At 40.9% G+C, this 22,482-nt stretch overlaps 1 protein-coding gene across 1 annotated transcript in view; it reads right to left on the bottom strand.

Annotated features, from left to right (window-relative positions):
• Window positions 1–20,684, bottom strand: part of SCARF2 (scavenger receptor class F member 2) — a 181,941-nt gene extending 161,257 nt beyond the window's left edge. The window contains exon 1 of the mRNA XM_066603670.1: window positions 20,205–20,684. Coding sequence (XP_066459767.1) covers window positions 20,205–20,434 — 230 coding nt within the window. The 5' untranslated portion in view covers window positions 20,435–20,684. The remainder of the gene's footprint in view (window positions 1–20,204) is intronic.
• Between the last annotated feature and the right edge of the window lie 1,798 nt (window positions 20,685–22,482).

The raw sequence follows: 22,482 nt of genomic DNA, 5'->3' as shown, positions 1-22,482 counted from the left end.
GGCTGATAATGTATTCAGAGAGGCAGCGTATAAACACTATAGACCATTCTATCACAAGATCTGGGATCACTGTTAGCATGTGGCTCCCGATGGACACCTCTAAGCACTTATCATACTGTTATGCAGTTGACAGTTTTCATGAATGTTTCCAATGGTGACTCACACCAGATGATAACAGTGCTATGCAAAATTCAAAATATGTCCAAGTAACAGTGCCACGGAAATATGGTGGTGAGACAAATGTTTTATATGTATCAAGTGTGTGGTACTCATTGGTACCACACCCAAATCCACTGAAGCCTTACAACCAATAGGATCACATCCAGAAGCATGGATACCAAACCATACCACTATCGGACTTGAAGCCACCTCCAATGGGCCAACCGGGGCCATAATGAATGCAGGATACAAGAGACAATAGGAAAATAGGAGTAATAGGTGCTCAGTCCGTGCTGGGGCTGATAGCCAGAACTGTTATGGTAAGGAAATAATGACTTACATATACAGGCACAGAGGAGTAATACCTTAGCCCCCTATCCAGAGAACTTTGCCACTACAAGTCCACAAATGAAGACAGAGAATCTTAATTATTACAATACCAACAGGGGCCATAATGAATGCAGGATACAAGAGACAATAGGAAAATAGGAGGAATAGATGCTTAGTCAATGTTGGAGCTAATAGCAATAACCTTTAGGAATAAAAGTAAAGAAATAATGACTTACATATACAGGGGCAGACTAATAATCCCCTATCCCCACAACACCGCCACTACAAGTCCACAAATGAAGATGGAGACTCTCTATTAAGACACCGATGCATTTTGGGGATATACAAAAGAATCCTCTTTCTCAAGGATATGGTTCTGTATATCCTTGAGTAAAGTGATTCTTTTGTAATATCCTTGAAAGGCGTTGGTATTCTAGTAATGAAGATTCTCTGTCTTCATTTGTGGACTTGTAGTGGTGGTGTTGTGTGGATAGGGGATTATTACTCTGTCCCTGTATATGTAAGTTATTATTTCCTTACCATAACAGTTCTGGCTATCAGCCCCAGCACTGACTGAGCATCTATTTCTCCTATTTTACTATTGCCTCTTGTATCCTGCTCCATCGTTATGGCTAGCTGAGGCTTCAGCTGTGGCCTAGTAGAAGACAGATAGGGAATCTCCAGAATAGACTTAAAATTTAGCAAAAATGCTTAAAAATGACCTCGGCATACTTATGTTAGAATTCACTGGAAATAAAGTTAACATTTCACATACTGGGCCATGAAATGGTTTTAAGGAAAACAAAAACACTTTCATAATAAAAAAAAATGAATTAGATGCTTAGTGCAAAATATGAGACCCATACTTCCTAGAAAGTTCCACCTCAATACACATGCAGGAAAGCATCGTGGCAGTTACAGAGGTGCTTGAAAGTTTGTGAACCCTTCAGAATTTTCCATATTTTTGCTTATATTTGACCTAAAACTATATCAGATTTTCACAAAGGTCCTAAAAGTAGATAAATAGAACCAAATCAAACAAAAAAATCAAAAATATTAGTCCGTCATTTATTGATTGAGGAAAATGATCCAATACTGGGGCATAACTATAGTGAATGCAGGGGATGCGGTTGCACCTGGGTCCAGGAGCTTTAGGGGGCCCATAAGGCCTTTCTTCTCCATATAGGGAGCCCAGTACTATGAATAAAGAATTTTAGTTTGGGCCCCTTTTACAGATTTTGCATTGGGAGTGTCAAGTTATGCCTCTGATTAGAATCATGTATTTTCAATCAATGGGGTGACAATCAGGTGTGGATGACCCGTTTTATTTAAAGAACAGAGATCTGTCAAAGTCTAATCTTCACAACACGTTTGTGGAAGTCTATCATGGTATGAAGAAAGGAGATTTCTGAGGACCTCAGAAGAAGAGTTGTTGATGCTCATCGGGCTGCTACAGATTACAAAACCATCTCTGAAGAGTTTGGACTCCACCAATCAGACACCACTATATTCTAGATGGCACAAAATTTCACCAGAAGTAGCAATAGAGAGAAGTAATCTCAAAATCAAATAATAAAACGGAGTGAAGTGGAAACTTTATGGCAAGAGGCCATTTATTTCATTTGTGCTGAATAGTCTACCTTTTCCATGCAGGTAATATAAATACTTGTAAAGTGTCTCCCAAGCCGATCATGTGCTTTCCAGCCGCTGAACCCCCATGATCAGGCTTGTCTCTAGGGTCCCACAGCATGAAAGGAGATTTACAAAATCGGACAACCCTTCAGTTTTGGCCAGGTAACAGTTCTCCATTAATCCACAGCCTGCCTGTATTTTAAATAACTTCTCAAGCTGGAAACAAGTTCCTTCTGTGTGCTACCTTTGTCCTATGCCAGTAATTAATTTACACGCACAACGCCAGCAGTCATAAGGAACGTATGGAAGACCGGTGAACTTACATAGTATATGAATATGCATAGGCCATCAGATAGCTCACAGTGGTTCGTAGTGCCATAAAAGAAGCAATTGAGAGTTGTATAAGTGTGTTAGCATTTCTGGATAGGAGTTTATTAAGAGTGAGAAGAAACATGGCCTCAGTCACAGACAGTCGTGTGTGTTACTCTGCTGAGAGTGAAGTTAACTTTTCATTCACATGCTTCTGTAAAAGTAGAGAAGAGTTCTAACAATACAAGTAGATGCAGGAAGCGAATGTTCCAAGCTGTACATAAATATTGATGTGTGTGCAACCAGCCTATGCTGTCAGCTACAATTATTCTGCAGCTCCAGCGAGGTCCACAGAGAATAGGAGGGTAGCAGGAAATCTGAGGTACAACTCAATGTAAAATGTTTACATTTTACAAACCTTCCGTCTCTCAGGCTTTACAAAGTGAATAGTAAAAGTAATGCAAAACATCGGTAGAACCAAAGCCTCATTAATGCTTATCCAGAAGCATCCTATATACCACAGCTACAGGCTCGCCACTCTTTACGCATAATTGTAGATTTTATTTTTAAAAAATGGTTACATCTTATTATACACTTCCACAATTGGATATATAGCATTAATCCCTTCTCTGGCAGGGACACAAAGTATTGCTCATCCTGAATCTCGTAGTTCATGAATGTCAAGTCAGAAGTTCCAAACCATATCTTCTATATCCCGAAACATGTCAGAAAAGACTTTCACCAGGGATGTAGGTGGTAAGATCGCCATTATTACTAGAATGAAGGAGCTGTAGCACTCTTCAAAGCACAGTGCCTCTTTGGCTCCTGTTAAACTTTCTACTAAGAAGTAGCTCTGTGAAGTCAAAGACTATAAGGTCTGACAGTGTAAAAGCTGGATAGGCCAATTGCAAATTATACCCTTCAGAAGCTTTTTCGGAAATAGTTGTCCCACATTCTTCAGTTTCTTTAAAGGGGTTGTCCCACTGCAGGAAGCAGATAGCTTTGTACATTACAAAGTAGCCCAGATTGGTATTGCAGACTGAATCCCATTCATTTCAATAGGTCTCAGCCTGCAGTACCAATCTGGGCCACTGCTCAGTGTACGGAGCTGTCTCCTTCTTGCAGAAAAACAGCTAGAAGCGGGATAACCCTTTAAAAGAAACCCCAGCTTAAAAGAAAATGTGAATGTTAAGAGTTGCAATGTGTTTGGGTTTCTTTTGAACCAAAATGGGACTTTTTAAAATTTTACTTTCATTTATATTTATGTTGAGTCAATTGTTGGACACAATATCCATAGGAAATTGAATGCAGGAGGTAATGCCCAGAAAGCCCTATATTCATTTTTGAAGTGCAGTGAAGCATTGTTACAGATGTATATTATCTACCCTGTACATATGCTTGAATATTACACTTGCAATGGCGGTTGATAACAGTTTATGTAATGGTGGGCTGCAAACACTATTGCATTCGCCACATATGGAGCCCTGAGCACCAGAGGTGTAACTTGAAGATTCTGGGCTCCAATGCAAAATGTATAACAGGGCCCCCAACTATAATCTTTATTCATAATACTGGGCTCCCTACATGGGGAAGAGAGACCTGATTGGCCCCTTAAGGCCCCTGGGCCCGGGTGCAACTGCATCCCCTATAGTTACGCCCCTGCTGAGCACCATGTTGTTCAAGCCCATCAGTCAGGGTCCATAGTTGAGAGAGCCCTGTAGTGACATGAAATGCACTGTCTGGGCATGGTGATGTCATTAGGAGTTGTTGCAAGTTAATAAAACATCTGGTTTCCTAACAGTAAGGGTTCAGAGTTCAGCATAGTTTACAATGTTAAGGTGCTGAGAGATTGTGTTGCAGTCCAGTCACACTTAAGCTAGTGCTAGCCTAAGGGTTAGCATGCTATACAAAGCTGGGTTTAGTAGACACAAGAAGAGACGAGAAAGACTCCTGCTTATTGCATTGGAGCATCTGTTGACCTTGAAATATAAACTATACATACTACCGATCGAGAAACATTTCTCCTCCCATTGCAACAGAGTTATATGAATCACCTATGAGTGCTGCTTCAAAGATAAAACCGTCAACCTGTCAACCACCAAGTTTGTGCCCTCCATCAAGAGCAATGCAGCTGCCAAGCCTGTTAAGGTTATATACAGTATTCCTCCTAACCATCAAGCTTGTTTTCCCCAGAGAAAGTGAAGTTAAGTCATATGCAAGTGGACTTGCATAACTGCCAGTTTATTTTCCGCTGTGCCACCACTCCCTGTGGGGTAGTCACCACCAGATCTCTCACCTCCAACCAATTACCACCCTATTACTACCTCACCCACTTGAGACGCTCACACATTCACAACTAGGAAAGACAAGTGGAGATATGATGGTCACCAGTGAACTTCTTTGCATGACTAGCTAAATAGTGGTTCCACTGGTTAAAAGAATATATTAGACTCTTGCCACTATTTTATCAGAAAGACAAAATCATAGGCAACCACTAATAAAAGCTTAATCTCTCAAAGGTGACCTAATCTGCTTCAAAACGACATTTTCCAGGGCCCTAGTGAATGTCAGGTTAAAGGTGTTGTACCAGAATTTCAAGTTATCCCCTATCTACAGAATAGGCGATAACTTACTGCTGAGACGCCCACTGATCTGGAGAATGGAACTCCTGTGTCCCACTCTCCTGCCACTGTGGGAGTTGCTTTCCCGGCTGCATGACGTCACTTTTAATGGGGCACTTGGCCAAGCATGTGTGGTCAGCCCTCCATCCATTTCAATGGGGAGTGACGTAAATGCCCGAGCGGGGGTCACTCGGGTACCTTGGCAGTCCCACTAAGGGTGAAAGCTGCGCTGGTGTGCTTGTGGGACCAGCACTTCATTCGGTCTCCCCCTAACTGCAGAATATACAGTAACCCCGCAGTGAGAAGGACAAGGAAATTGGGACCCCTGTTCTCAGCACTCAGACCCCCACTGATAAGCAAGTTATCCCATATCTGCTACAACCTCTTTAAGCTTTAGTATATGTTCACATGGGATGGAAATGCTGCAGATTTTCCATCTGCATTTGCATATTACAATAGATGCAAAATTAATGAGATTTTTATAAATTGGAAAAAAATCTGTGTAGAATTTAAATCCGCACCGTGTCAATTTATGCCACAGTTTTTCACAGCGGACTTCATCCTCTGCAATGTCTAGGGTGCAATCCTTAGCAGAATCTATAACAAATCAGTGTGTCACAGATATGGATTTTACTGCGTACTCACTTCAAAATCTGCATTAGAAAGTCCACAGGAGAAAATCTGTATGTGTGAACTTGTCAGGAAAAAAAACAACGAAGTATTAATCCTCACAAAAGAAAATGTTCTAAAATAAATATTTCCCTTACGGCTTATTCACATGAGCGTATATCGGCCATCGTTTTCACGGCCGGCCAATATAGGCTACCATCTAATGCATTGGATTTCAATGCATCAGATCACACAGGCGTATTCCCACGGCGTAAAAGCGCCTGTCCGGGCTGATAAAGCACGGGGCACTTTTATGCCAGGCAGAAAATATATAGTCCTGGCACTATCTTTCTGCCCAGAATACGTCGGCCGCTGCATGGGCTCCTATGAGAGCCAACGACAGCAGACAGAGAAGGGAGGTGGGAGGAAGTTTAGCAGTGTGACTGCTAAACTCCCTCCCTCTTCTCTCTTCCCCCCCAGCTGTTTGCACTGGAAGGGGGCAGGATGGGGCAGAGGCTCCCATTGCTGGCTGCGGGCAAGGGGTGGTACCTTAGCTCCAACCCGCCCCCTCCCATTGAAACAGATGAAGGGAAGGAGAGAGGAGGTGAGCTGGCAAGGGGGAGATGGCTTAGCAGAGCTAAACTGTCTCCCCATGCATAACAACATTGGGGCCTCGGCATATATGCGCTGGGCCGTCTGAATGGGCACACAAATGTTAGATTTGTGCGCCAGTTCACGCACTTTTACAGAGCCGGTGGGCGCATGTAAAAACGCCCATGGCCTTGTGAAAGAGGCCTTATGCTCAAATCAAGCAATCAGAGTAACGGGGAATCTCAGACGAATGGATTTTAATTGCGGAATCTGCAAGTGCCATCCGTGGTGAAGATCCACAGTTAACGCCGGCATTGAAAGGCATGTATTTCTGACTTTTCGTTCACACTCGCAGGTACGTATTGCGTTTTCTGCGAGTGGAAGAAAAATTACAGCATGCTTTATTTTATCGCGGACTTCACGTGGATGGCCACATGTGGAATCCCACTCGATCGTGTGAGCCCGGGCTAAATATTCCAAAATTTTGAATCCAGCTCTTATGTGCAACAAGACCAGTTTTGATATATGAAACATATCAAGCACCTATGTTCATTTTTCTAACAAAACCCCAAGCAGAATGATTGGATGATTCACTTTACACCCCACATAAGAGTGCAAGTCTCTGAGGACAGCAGGCAGACTATACTATAAATACTATATGCTAAAATGCATTCCACAATACACTATTTTCAAATATGGCAGCTGCTTGGATTAAAGCATAAGAACAATTCAATAAACATGCTCAGAAAAGTTACAGAATAATCCTAATGCCATGCCCTGACACTCTATCCCATAGATAGGGTTATGAAGAGGATGCTGTAGGAATGGCACTCATGTTTCACATTGATCTAGTTATGATGCTGTATTCTTAGCCAGGTATCCGATCACACTAAGGGGATTAAACTAGAACCACATTATTACATTTAACATACCATAACATACCAAAACATTGAAAGAAAATATTTCAGACATTGGATTTAGACTTTGGATTTTCTAAATCAATATGCCAAGTATTTGGGGCTATTCTAAATTAATCAGGACATAGAACACAATTAAGCTCTGTTCACATCGGTGTTGGATTTGGCGTAGATCATCCCAAAATTTTGCAGTATACTGTGCTACTTTGTCCAGAAAAAAATGCTGGAGGGCATGGGGGGGGGGGGGGGTGAAGAGATGGACAGACCCTAGTATGGTCAATGGGATTTGTTTGCCACCACTGTTCCATCATAGAATGGATTTATTCCCAGCAGGGATTCCTTTTTTCTGCACCTATGGCAGCACAGGGAAATGGAATTCCCAAAATCAGATGAGAACACAGCCTTAGACTAGTGCTAGGCAACAACTGTTGTCACACAATTTCCGCTTCAGGAGCGGTCAGTTGACTGTACTGCGCAAAAGTTTTAGGTAGGTGTGAGAAAAATGCCGTTAAAAATATACATTTTTTTAAATAGAAGGCATCTGATTGACTGAATTCTTTCCACAGCAGCACAACAGCCCCAAAGATAAAGCCAATGTCACTGACAACTATCCTCACCGAAAAAAAGAACAAGGAGTCCTGGAAGTGATGATATGGCCTCTACACAGTCCTGATCTCAGCATCATCGAGTCGGTCTAGGACTACATGAAGAGACAGGAAGATTTGAGCAAGTCAACATCCCCAAAAGATCTGTGGTTAGTTCTCCAAATGTCTGAAAAACCCACAGTGACAAGTTTCTTCAAAAACTGAACCTAGAAGAATTGATGCTGTTATGAAGGCAAAGAACGGTCATACCAAATGTTGGTTCGCTTTAGATTTTTCTTTTGTTCATTCACTTTGCATTTTGTTAATTGACAAAAAGCTATTAACACTTCTATTTTTGAAAGCATTCTTACTTTGTTGCATTTTTTCCACACCTGCCTAAAATTCTTGTTCAGTACTGTACATTTCATGCATCAGTCACTAAAAGCTGTCATTGACTGCAACTTTCAGGTGATCTGGAACTTAGGAGTGAGATCTGCACCTTATAGTAGTCAATGGGAAATGACACTCTTGCTCACCTGCTAGTGTGGATTGCCCATTGACTTCTAAAGAGCTTTCCTGGGATGTCGCATTGATGGCCTGTCCTTGGGAAAGATTATAATCAGCTGGGGATTCTAAAGTTCTACTGCCACCAGTGTCTGGTGATGTAGTGAAGATCCTGTGGCATGGCCCATTCTTTCTGATGACCAGCCAGATTCCAGAGGAGGCTCATCGATCACATGTTGATGGCATAGACTAAGACATTTCCTAAAAAACCCATTTAAAGTGAACTGTATGAAAGTTGAAGTCCCATCAATTCCAACTACTATACAAAAAAACATGCTGCCAGAAGTGTGCTTTTTTACATTTTTAAGGAGAATAAAACTACAGGGTCCTCTAAAGAAAACAGAATTGACAAAAATCAACATGAAACCTGATCTATTACTGATATGGTGGTTACTACGGTAGATATACAGGCTAGCTCATCCTAAAGATTCTCAATGGGATTGAGATTCAGACTTTGGGCTGGCCAATAAAGTTTGCAGATGTTCTGTTTCTCAAACCAAGCTTCAACAGTGTGTGTTGTATGACATGATGCTGGGTCATGTTGGTAGAGACATGGAACTGTACCAAAGTATTGCCACAGGGGAGGTAATGTCACATTGTCTGGAATGTCCTTGGCTTGAAGGTGGACTTTATTATAACCAATGACCCTAGTCTTTGCCAACAGGAACACTCCCACATCTTATAAGAACATCCTCCAAATTTCTGTGTTGGGATGATGCATAATTCTTCACTCAGCAATTAGTAGTTGCATCAATGTCCTCATCATAAAAAAGGTGCAGAAGATGTCCAGATAGATCAGTCTATATCCATTCACAAATTGGAAAAGATGAGGTGGACGTCCGCACACCATGCGGCAGAGCTTTCTTGGTCAAGTAAGCTGGAGTACTTTCTGCTTGACAATAAAGCTTTGCTGCAGTGCTGACATCCACCTCATCTTTAATTTTTTGTTTGGATGATGCAGTCGGTAGAAACCAGCCATTTAATCGGAAGATGGTGTGCTTTGCTTCAGCCATCCATAACCCTTGCTTCTACTCATTTGCAGTCCAAGATCAATGCTCCAAGCACCATCGCAGATGCCTCCATGTATTTGCTACTGTGATGTTGGTCTTGTGTGTGGCCACTCATCCATGGTAACCATTTGCATGCAGTTCCCTATGGATGGTGCTGGTTGATGTTTCAATGCCCTGTGGGACCTCCTGAGTGAGTGTGATGCCTTCACAGCTCATACAAGGCTTTGTTGTCCAGATTCTGTCAATTTACAAGTTCTCCACAAACATGGCTGTACTGAACACACCAGATAGTTTCCATTTTCAACTAACACTGCGAACAATGGACTTTGGAAGGTCCATAAGCACTGCAACGTCCTGTACTGATTGGTTGCTCAGGTGACATCTCACCACCATACTCAGTTGGAAGTCTATCAGCTTTATACCTCGTGGCATTCTGATGGTTTCTGTACTGGGATACGCCTGTGTGATGCTCTCCTTTATACCCAATGCTCACACATCTGATTCGTACATCCCCTTTGCTAGACAGCGCATGATTGATGGGGGTCCCAATACTTTTGTCAACATAGCGTATATGTTTGCAATTTTAAAAGGAATCTCCCAATTAGACCAAATATGCTCAAATAAATGTATGAATTATTCTAAAGTCTTAGAAATAGTTAAAACTCTGAATGATAGACTTTATACACATGCCTCAGCTTTTCATTGCTGACTTTGCTGTAGAAAGGTGACATTGATTCTCATCAGAACACATCTCAGTGGCTTCCATTTCATTTCTAGTTATCAATTCTGCATAAGTGACAACAAGACTTCCATACTCAATATACATAAGAAATGTCAAGCTAGATGTCAGAAGCAATGCTACTATCACACAGACAGCCGTGGAAAGACACACAGCTGCTGATGTCTAATATCCATACTATCCAAGTCAAATACTGTAATCCAAAATTAAACTGCTGAGATATATTTTTGTATTCTAAGTATTTCTGGGTAAACAAAAGTGACAAAAAAAAGCCAATTTCAATTTAAAAAAGGGCTGCCTTTCTAAGCCAAGGCCATCACTTTAAAGAAGGAAGATGATTAACTGTTCTCAAGATTTTCAGGTAAGATATTGGGTTCTTAATTCAGCTGTCAAGTAGAGGGAGACCGATGTCTATTTAGAGATTTTTTTTTGTTAACACTTCTACAAGTGCAATACCAGAGATGGCCTTTAGGGGGCTGGGAGCAAGCTTTCCAAACAAAGATTTGCAAAGAAAAGGTGTAACCTGCTCATTAATCAGGAAACACTTGCCTGGGTATGAGAGTAGTTGGTTGCAGATCAATGTGCTACCATGAGTCTGACAGGGGAGGACGCCCCCTAGATTGACACCCTCGTTGGGTAAAGCTAATGGACTTTTGCTCCGTGTTTAAAGCACTAGAACTAGGTTAAGAGAGGCCAAAAGCAGTATGTTATTGAGGGGCCAGACCGTCAGGGATGTGTTGATATGTACATGTGTACTGTGACGTATTGTAACAGTGCAAAGGTTATGTTACTTTTGCTGTGTGTTATGTTACCGTAATAAAGACGGATTTATGGACTTCTAACAAACATTTGGTCTGGACGTGGGTTACTGAGTTGTGACCACCCATCTCGGTGGAAGAAAGATGGTGATCCCATGCGTTTAATACTCCCAAGTTGCCACACATTATAAATACCATAAACTATTTGTTAAACAAGTCTAAGTTTTGGAAAAACAAACCGGGTCACGTGTGCATGCAGAAATGTTTTCTTTTATCTGTGAAAATTGATCCACATTCTGTTGACCATCCTCCATATCCACAGAAATGTTCCATACGTTGCAGATTTGGTAATGTTTATTGTCATACCCTGTCATATATCTTTGCATGCATTATTTGACAAAAAGCATTGCAATAAAGGGCAGTAAGAAAATGCAAAACGAATAAAACAGCCTCAAACTATGAATTATACTTAACTGACTGAGCTAAAGTGTCATTTCAGTAGGAACCGGCGTTTTCCTGGTTCCCAAAATACTAAATTATTGCCTTTTCATCTCCATAAGCAGAATGGAACATTTACTAGAATAGAGAATATGTTTCCATCAGCCCCTTCTTTGTTTTAATGAAGTCTTACATAAAAATTCAGGAACATGTGGGGATACTCAAAATTACTCTAAAGCAAGGAGAATATGCCATATGGAATGTGTTCTAGTATGGGCCATGCACAACATTTTACATTAAACACGTTCAGCAACATAACACTTTGCTGCAGTGCATTCCAAAAGCAATTAGAACCATGACCTAGCGAGAATTTCCAACAATTCTATAGGTTTATGAGTGAGCATATTACAATCTGGCAGTGTTATATGTATTAAAGCCAGAAAACTACATTCTCCTTTCATTCTTTATTCTCTGTCTGCTTACTATATAATAATTCATGTTACACCTAGGTGATACCTCTCTTGCCCTATTCCATTCAGAAATGTCAAATGGGCAAACTGGAATAGTCATGGAACCCAATAGATGTGACGAAGTATTAGAGATACTCAGTGACTTGTAAGGGTTTGCTGTCTATTAGCATGTTTATTTACCAGTTCCAAAAACAACATAATCGAGAATACTGAATGCAGATGCGCCTACAGTGGTAGGACATATACAGGGAGTCCTGTTCTATAATATTTACTATCTTATAATCTTTTATTCGCTATCGGCCACAAAATCTTCTCTTGCTGTATCGTGCTCACCATGTTTCCTGCTACATCATGATGATCTGCTCATATCAAGCAAAATACAAGGGCTTATGTGCAAATACAGCATGTTCAATAAATGCTGCATCTTCAGGTAAACACCGCATTACATGAGCTCCCAGTTTTCTGCCGTTTTTTCTAACCGCCTATCTGCTGTTGAAAATATTGAACTTGGAATGTTTGTTTTTCAGGAGTTGAGACTCCAACACAACCAGCTTCATTCTGAGCTCACGCAGGAATACATTCAGGGAAAGGTTTGATTGTTTGCTGCAGCAGACAGAAGCAGAACTTAATAAGTATCATGAAAATAACTGGTATAAGTCTTTACACAATATTTAAAAATAAGGTCACTTAGTTTACAAAACATTAAAACAAATCACACAGAATCATTTATTTTGTAGCAGTTTTGTTTGCACTTGTAAAAATATGCATGAATGTCATGCTGTTTTTTTACAAGTGTTTTATATGTCTTTGTTTTGGTGACATTTTTTATGAGTCTTTATCAGGCATTCTTTTTTCTTACAGAAATGTCCATAAAAATAAAAAATAAATAAATAAAAATAAAAACATACCTAGAACATGCAATATTTATATCAAACGCTCACAGTGATTTCAATGGGGCCTTGCAGACTAGCGTTTTAATGTGGCATTTTTCACGCCGCCATTTTCGAGCGCTGTCTGCTCTATTTTCGTGTATTTGCATGCTTTTTAACGCACCTCATCAGCCATCCCAATACTGGGGTACGTTAAGGTGGTGTCGAACGCAGTGACATGCGGTGTTTTACTGATGCCATGTGTGAGAACAGCCTAACAGAGAAAAAAAAACACTCCCCCCCCCCTACACACATAGAATGCTATATTTGAAACTATCCTAAACCCTTTGTGCATCATATTTGAGTTGAAGATGTGTAATAGGATGTGGCATTAGCATTTGGAAGACCATTACTTAGGGCCATGAGTGTCATGCATATCTAAATTCTACAATCCCTCTGTTTTTGGGGATTATCTCTGCTTTTTAGAAATTGTGAGACTTTAGTATTTTCCAAGACCGAAGTTTTTAATGTGACCCTCCTATAGCTCCTCTATGTTCTTGCATATCATGATTTTGTCACTTCTATTCACCGCTGATGAATGAGTGGATGGCTTCCATTTTGAATCCATATGTGTGAATCCATTGAATCCATATGTGACTATAATATGCCTGGGACATTCACGTGTTCCACGTCTAATGTTGTGTCCTGGATCCTGTGCAGTAAATGTCCTCTTGGGAGTTTTTATATTGGAGAAACAGGAGAAAAACTGAAAGTCAGAATGAGATCTCACCGCCACACAATTGAAAAAAAGACAGAAGTACCTGTGGCTGAGCATTTTTCTAGCCACAGACACAACATAGAATATATGAAGATTACTATAATAAAAGACAACTTGAAGACTCAACGTCATAGAATTCGGGAGTACACGTTTATAACCATCTTTGACACTCAAGGAAGGCATCAACATCTCAAGAGGATTCATGCATCATTGGAAACTCTATAGCAGAGACTGGTGTATATATGCTTCTTTGGATCTATTATATTGAGCCTGAGGAAGAACCCTAAGTAGGTTTGAAAGCTTGCTATAACATCATGATTTTTGTTAGCCATTAAAAGATATCATATCTACAAGATTACTTGGCTGCTCTTACTGAGAACAATCACCTTTCGCTCATGGTCACAGATTGCAAGAATCTGTGTATGTACTTTTCAGAGTTCACCAACTCATTCACCTAGTATCCATAACCAAGTTCATTACCTTAAAACTTTTTCAAGCAAGAAAACAGTAGTACATATACCTGCCCTAGATAAGCTGTCACAAGCCTACAGTAAAGGCCCATTTACACGCAAAGATAATCTTTCAAACGACTGAAAAACTAAAAGATTTTGCGATCGATTTACAAAAAGTGTTAATGGCCATTAACACTTTATCATCTTCATTTAGATGTAAAAGGGTCTCCAGGAGCTGTTTGCAGGGCCCAGCTTGTGATTAATCACATGCCCAGCTGTGCAAACAGCTGTATTGTTATTTTCACGGCTGCTGGCAGATTACAATGCTATCTGCTGGCTGCCATGGTGATAATAGCATGTGGTCTATTGAGAGATACTTTATTTTAAGTGCTGCGGAATAAGTTGGCGCTATACAAATAAAGATTATTATCTCTCTGCGGCTTAATGATGGATTTTAAGTTCACCTTAAAATCATCGTTCAAGCAAAAACTGCACGATGCCCGCATTTACATGTAGCAATTATCGCTCATTTTCCGTTCTTTGAATGAATTTTGAGCGATAATCGTTATGAGTAAATGGGCTTTTAGGGACCTTTTACACAGAACAATTATCATTCACATTCTCATTGGACTGCGGGACTCTGAACAATCAGAATCATTCAGTGTAAACTCTGCCAGCGAGTGAAAGACGAACGATAATTTGTTTGCTTATCATTCACCAATCAGTTTAGGCAGGGATAAAGACTTAATGACGATCAGCCTGTGTGAGCATCCAGTCATTCATCTATGAACGATTGCCTGTTAATTGTGAATGGAGGTGGTCTCACGGCCATTCACTGAGCCATCATTGCTACTCTGTAGAAGTTCAGGAGCGATACTCACTGGGATGACAGTCAGGCACTTTAGCACCTGAGAATCATCATGTTTAAAGGGACCCTCAGTGCTACTTAACTCTTAGTGCTATAAGTTAGTAAAAAAAATAATGGTTCACGTACCATAATGGTAGAACCTATTCTTCAATTAACCTTTAAAATTTTAGGTCAATGGCTTTTTCTACCAAATATATTGATGGCACGTCATCACTGTTCCCTCTAATCTGAAGCGTCCTCTGGAAATGATAGAGTTAAAAATCCTCACTATATAGACATGTAGATCTATAAGGGACCTTTCACATGGGCAGAATATTTCTGCAACACCCAATGGAATTTGCTGAGTACAAAATTCGGCCCCAAATTCTGCTTGCCTAAATGCGGTACTTTAGCGGAATTGCCAGCAGAATTCTATCATTTTTAATTCTGCATCCAATTATGCACGTTAGTCAAGCAGATTTTTGTGCGAAATTTTCTACACCACAGTACTGCAGAAATATTCTGCCTATTTGAAAGCCCCTTTATTGGGCTCACTAACCTCAATAGAATCTTGTTTTAACTCTTTCCTTTCCATATCATACATCACTGGCTAGGACATATCATAAATGTCAGATCAATCAAAGAGAGCTTTCGCATCAGCACTGTGGATTCCACTTTCCTGCTCCGCTTGAAAAAGCAGAAAAGGGGAATCCTTGCAGCTGACGGGTTCCATCTCTGGACGGAACAGAACAGCACAGGGGAGGGTGCATTGACTATAATGGGGTCTGCACACTTTATGCCCAGCTGTCAGACTTCTGGATGGAAGAAAAAGCCCTGCATGCCGTGCCTTTTCTTCTGGTATTTTTAGCTGAATCTGCGACAGAAGCTCAGTCTGGAGTTTTCAACGCAGATGTGAAACCACCCAAAGTCAGACTTCTGAAATCCCCACCAATAATGATGGAGCTTTCACACGGGACAGAATAATTCACAAGATGCGGCTGAATATTCCACTGTCGAAATGTGCACCAAAATCCGCAGGTCTAAATACAGATTTTGCACCAAAATTGCTAACAGAATTCTGCTATTTTTATTAGATATGCAGATTTTCATGTTTTTTTTCTGTGGCATCCCGCGGAATATTTCATCGCATGTGAAAGTGCCCCAAAAGCACCACAGAAGTTTGAGAAAGTATTGAGGTCTCTTCTCCCAACACAGCATCACTGATGTTCTATCTCACTTGAATGGGGGGGGGGGGGGGGGGGTGTTGCGAAATTTGATTCAGATAACTTTTTGGATCCATGTTAGAGGGTAACACATTATCCTTGCTTTGTTCTGAGGTGTTGGCCACCTGTACATCCAGTCTTGACAGTCGTCCAAAGCAGTCTACAATGAACGTAGCACACCTGGTTTATGGCCGCACACATCTGTACACAACACAAAAAGGTGAGCACCTTTTCATTTTTGGCCAATTGGTGTGGATTTCCACTTGACTTCAAGGACGCGTTCTGTTCTCTATTTTTTCTTTAGATTTATTGCAAATTTAGTATAGGATTATTCAATATTTTATATGCTGTGGAAAATTGCTTAAAACCAGGGTTTTCATTTAGGGGAGTTTTCCAGGATTACATTATTGATGGCCTAGCCTTAAGACGGGCCATCAACATCTGATTGAGGGAAAGGCTTGCCTGGTAAACAGAAGAGAGCCCTGTAACCCCGTCAGTCAGCTAATTGGAAGGGGTGCCAGAAGTCGGGTCTCCACCAATCAGATATTGACGGCCTAGCCTAAGAATAGGCCATTAATATTGTAATCCCTTTAGGTATGCCTGAATGAGAAGGAATGTCTTACACGGCTTAGGTAAACCTACAGTGATATATCAGCATTCCCTAATACATACTTCTTATTGGCAATGCTCCCTATACAAGTAAAAGTGTTTTCACATAGTATTTATACACTCCATTCTGCTTATGCATCAGGAAAGTTCCCAGGCATATGTCAAATGTATCCACAGGGTCTCATTTACCTGATGGATGCCAAAAGTGTGTCCTTTTGGCATTCGCTGAACTGGAAAGCATCAGTTTACCTTTTTCGCTGTGCAGGAAAGCATAGTCTGATGCCCTATTCTATGAAGAGGCACACATTAAAAAAGAAAATTGGCGGACAGCTGCATAAGAAGACAACAGTATTATAAATGGCACATGGTATGTGGGGGACCCTTTTAGGGATTTTACATTGGAGGCCATGAGATCAAATTTATGTCCCTGATGTTTGGGCAAACAACTTGACTGGTTATTGCATGGTCAAGTGTCAAAACTGTTTATATAGACTGGACGCAATGGAGAAAGGATTTACGCATTCTGTAATACATTTTAGATAGGGTAAAACGAAGCCAGAAAGGCAACACATTTACCACAATGGCTCATGTTGTGTAGTAACTTTAGCGCTTCTTACTAGACAGGTTAGACACTTTTTTCTTTCTTATGCCACCTGTTGGTTGGATTAATTTACACCGGCATTTTGAGCCAAAATGACACATACTGTTAATAATCTGGTTCATTTTATGCATCCTCTTATTTTCAGACACTTGCCAAAGTTGTCAAGGGAGGTGAAAAAAATGTCCAAAGTGCATAATGAATTTGGCTCATACCTTCTATTTCACCTTTCTGGCACAATTTTGGCTACAGTTCTGGAGCAATTTTCTTAGTAAATCTCCACTGCCTTAGTACAGACTAGATTAAAGAGGAATTCCAGGACTTTTAAAACTTTTTCAAGTGATGACCGACAGGTCATAAATAGATAATTGATAAGGACTCACCACTCAGATCCCCATCAATCAGCCGATTTCTGGGGCAGCTGTCACTGCGGTCAGCGCAGGAAGTAGAATGTAGCAGCCTGGGTTGGTACTACAGCACAGTTCCCACTGAATTCAATAGAAGCCAATCAGAACTGCTGCGCTATGGTGAGCGCTTTCTACTTCCTGCGCTGATAGCAGTGGCCCTGGGAATCAGCTGATAGGTGGGGGTTCAAGAGTCCCCACCTTTTATCTACTGATGAACTGTCAGTCATTAAAAGAAAACCTGTTGGTCATCAATAGAAAAACTTTTAAAGTTCCGGAATACTTCTTTAATATTACTTACGAGTAGCAATTCTTTTATTAATCCAGAGTTAAATAACCTGCATTGTATGAGAAGGGATGAAATACTCCCCTGGTTGACAAGTGAACATGCTGGGCCTGTCAGTTAATGCCAGTATACTGCTACAATGTAAGGAAAAGGCAGCAATAACTTTGTTAACACTCTGTATTTCCCCTTTAGCAGGCCCTCCCGAGGACATTAAAGCTTCCACTACATTTTTACAATGACTCCATGCTTACACACCATGTCTGGCCAAAAAGTCACAAACGCAAAGGTTAGCAATATTATATTTACGTCAGCAACAATTTCTGCATTTTACCAGGCAAGCCTTTCCCTCAATCATAAAAATCCATGACCTTGCAAAAAAACTTGCATCTTTGCAGTATAAAAGGCACAGATGAAGATATACTATGAGCAACTGAAGGATATTCCTGTTAATGGTCACTTCTTAAATGATCCTGTCTATAAGGCTGGATGGAGCCAAAATTTCACTCTGGCTGCATGTCCTAGAGCAATGGACGTCACCTAGTGACATCGAGCCTTGTAGTAATGAATACTGTGACATTGATAATACAACAGGCTTTGATTATAAGTTGCAGCTGGTAGTCTTGGGTATACAATGCCAACCAATCTTACCACATGATAGTATTGGCGCTGCATTTCTGGCCTAGAGGCCATGGCAGGGTGAAAAAAGTTATAGTCTAGAGAAAGGAAAACATCTATATGAATGGGGGTAGACAAATGTCAAAGCTGCTAATTATGCCTGACCTCTCCATTCACTCTTTTAACCATACCCAACAGGAAAAAAAACTGTCACTACGTGAATTATTAAGGCAAAAATCTAAGTATTAATCTCCTAATTAAGTTCTGCCACTTGTTACAATTATACCTTCAAGGATTTCATTCCAGAATCCATAAAGAATTCAGGTAAAGGATATATTCATCACATTAGCTGAGATTTATTGCCTTCCCAAAGCAATATATTGCAATATAATTGAAGTGTTGAGGAGAAGTCACATAATTAACTGTTAGAAAAGTCACAGGCACAGCTAGTTATTATAAAAAAAAATTAAAGGAAATGGCAATTCACATCATTTGGAAATGACTGCTGTTTGGCGGTAATTTTTGAAATGACTTTCTAAGTCATTATCTCCCTGTCAATGATAAATCCATTCTCGCCATGCTCATTGTCACTCTTCATTAAACAGCGCAGCACACAGCTAGCGTGGGAGATACAGACTTCCTGTGGTCAGTGCTATTGCCTAGACGTGTTGAACACACTGAATCAATCAATCCAGTTATGCAATCCTAGGGCCCCTCCTGTTGGAAACTTATTAATGCTGTGTGACTTATTCAAATTCTTCGCTTTGGCCACTTCTTATTGCTTCTGTGTGCTATTTAGTGAAATGCTCAAAATATTGAATGCAAACACTTCCCCCACCCCCACATCCTTACTTAATATACCAGGCTCCATTCTATAAATCTGCACTACTCTAATACCTTGAAGAGGGGATATGGTGAAGGAAGGTTCAGAATATTCTCAGACTTCACAAATCCAGACGATTTTGAGCAAGCACTACCTTCCATTTAATGTCTGATCTATAGGTAGGTTTTGATTTTACTATTCATTGGCATCTAGGTCTTCTGCTCTGGCCACAGTGGCATCCAAGAGCAAGATGACCACTGCTGTGGCTCTTCAGCTTGAGTGTATTATTGTGGTCACTTCTCCCTAACATGTGATGTGGTGATGCAACAGTGAAAGGCAGAAATACTACTTAGCAAAAAGGCAACTATTTTTAGAAGTTACATACAAGTTAGACATTATGGTAAACTTTCTCAGTTTCCCTTTAATGCAATGCAACTTCAACAACTTCTAAACAGTCCTGCAGGGATTTAGCTTCAAGGTAACAATATCTTTGAAATGTTTTTCTAAACTTGCCAGTCATAAAAACAACTTGGTTGGAGCTTCCCTAAGAACACAGTACTTCTGCAATAGCTTTGTGGATGCAACTAATTCAAAGTTATCAACAACTTTTGTTTTACCTTCCAAGTAACAAAACTTCCTCCATCGTTTTCAATGTACCCATAAAATACTTATAACAGTTTTTGCAGAGTTTCCCTTCAAATGAACATAATACTTCTGCAATAGCTTTGTGGATGCAACTAATACAAAGTTACCAACATCTTTTTTTATCCGTTGAAGCAACAGAACTTCGTCAATAGTTTTTTCAAAGGATCTTATAAAGTACTGAGGACAGTTTTTGCAGTTACCTTGAATACTTCTGCATTGGTTTAAGTGACTGCATCAATAACATACAAGTTTCCCTTTAAGGAACACATATGGCTCATACAGAAGAGAACATATGGAGTACAATATAGTGGTACAGGCTCTTACCCTGGAGATTTGCATACATTCCTTCCTCTAGGATTGAGTTCTTGCCCACTTCCACAGTTCACACAGCAAAGCATTAAAATCACCACAAAGATTAAGTGAGACCCTGGTGTCCCCTTGTGTTTAAGCAGCAGCAGAGTCCATTCCCTCACACATGTTCCCTCCATCCCAGAGAACTTTCCTCCTCTCCTCATCCCCATCCGACCCAGAGAAGCCGATGGCTCAATCCGCATCCCAGGCACCCTGCTCACTGCAAACTTTCAAAGTCCCACAGCAGGCAGGGAGGGGTAGATGGGCATCTCAGCAGGGGGCATAAGGGGCTCCAAAGTTGTTAGCAAGAATCCAGTCCACGGCTGCAGCCTCCTAGATGTCCTGTGCTGGGAGTGGGACTGCAGGCTGAGGGCAGGGATGTGCAAAGGATGAGGAGGGACTGTCTTGTTATTGTGCTGCAGCTCACACACAGCGGAAATGGAGCTCAGTCCCTCTGACTGCCAGGCAGCTTGAAGTGATTTCTACAGCAGGAGTGGCAGAAGGAAATTCCAGATTTGCTACCCTGATCCTCCAGGAGGTGGGGCATAGTGGACGTGTCCCACCCAGTCTCCAGCACTATGGGCATCGCTGCTACAAGCCAAAAGTTTTCTTTTCTGTCCTGAGTTCTAGCAAAGTCCCAGAGTTTCTTCTGATGGCAGCAGTGACTCTGTGCAGTACAAGTTTTCCACTTCTCTTATGCTCCTCTTCTTATAGTATGGATTTGCTAGCAATCTGCTAGGTGATTCTGCAGATCTGACTGGGATTTAAGCAGATTCTGAAATCTGTTACTCTAATCAGAAAAGTTTTAGATATGCTGAAAATGCTTTTTTTTTGTTGCTACTTGTTATTTGACACATTCATGGTATTTGAAGAGGACCTATCATGTCACCCCAAACTGGAGCTCTCATTAGTGATTCCTAGTTGCAGCTCTATTGATGCCAGCTCAGTTTTTTTTCTCTATGCCCTTGCATCACACTGGTTGTGCCTGGGCAAGAAGTGATGGCCCCTTGTACAGCAGCAGTATCCCTTTGGCAACAAGCTATTGCCCCTTGTACAGAAGCATTATTACCTTGGGAAGAAGCTATTGCTCCTTGTACAGCAGCATTAACCCCTTGCAATAACTAATTTGCCCTTGACTTTTAACATTTGTCCCTGAGCATTGATTGGTTGCCCCTTGACTTGCAGAATTTTTCCTTTGGCAACAAGCAATTGCCAGCAGCAATACTCCTTTGGCAATGAGTAATTGCCCCTTGTACATCTGCATTTTTCCTTGGGCATCAAGTAATTGTCCTTTGTACCGGAGCATAACCTCTTGGCAATGAGCGATTGTCCCTTGTACAGCAGCAATTGTGCTTGGGCATCAATTAACCCTTTAAAGCAGCATTCCCCCATTGGTGACGAGTTATTGATGCCGTTGACTTGCAGAATTTTCCCTTGGCAACAAGTAATTGCCCCTTGTACAACAGTATACTCTCTTGATAATGAGCAATTGCCTCTTGTATAGCAGCATTTTTCCCTATTCATTGAACAATTGCGCTTTGTACAGTAGCATTGCTTCCTTGGGAACGAGCTATTGCCCTTGCATAGCAACACTTCTCTGGGCATTAAGAGATTAAACCTTTAAAGCAGGATTATGCCTTTGGCGATGAGCAATTGCGCTTGTACAGCAGCATTATTCTATTGCAGTGATCAATTACCCCTTATCTTCCAGCGTTTGTCCCTGGGTATCAAGTGATTGCCCCTTGACTTGCAGCATTTGTCTCTGGGCAACAAGCAATTGCCACCAGTACAGCAGCATACTCCCTTGGCAATGGGCAATTACCCCTTGTACATCAGCACTTGTCCCTAGCATTGAACATATAACCCTTGTATAACATCACTTGTCCTTGGGCATCGAGCAAAATATTCTGTTGACTTGCAGCATCTTTTCCTTGCCATGAGTGATTGTTCTTTGTACAGTAGCATTACCTACTTGGCAATAAGTGATTGGCCCCTGTACAGCAACACTAACCCCTTGGCAATGAGCAATTGTTACTTATTCATAGGGTTACTACCTTTCTCACAAAGAAATAGCAGCTAAGGTAAAAGAGGGACATGATTTGGAGTGTGGCTTTGCTCAGAGTGTGATTTGACTCTATAGCAGCATATAGTCCCCCTATAGAGCTGTCCTAGAGACATATGTAACTTACATCTCAGCACATAAACTGTACAGTATCTGTTGTACATGCTCTGCAGAGTTTATTACTGGTGC

The sequence above is a fragment of the Eleutherodactylus coqui genome, chromosome 5, assembly GCF_035609145.1.
Source record: "Eleutherodactylus coqui strain aEleCoq1 chromosome 5, aEleCoq1.hap1, whole genome shotgun sequence".
Lineage (NCBI taxonomy): Eukaryota > Metazoa > Chordata > Amphibia > Anura > Eleutherodactylidae > Eleutherodactylus > Eleutherodactylus coqui.
This window is presented reverse-complemented; position numbering and strand designations above follow the sequence as displayed.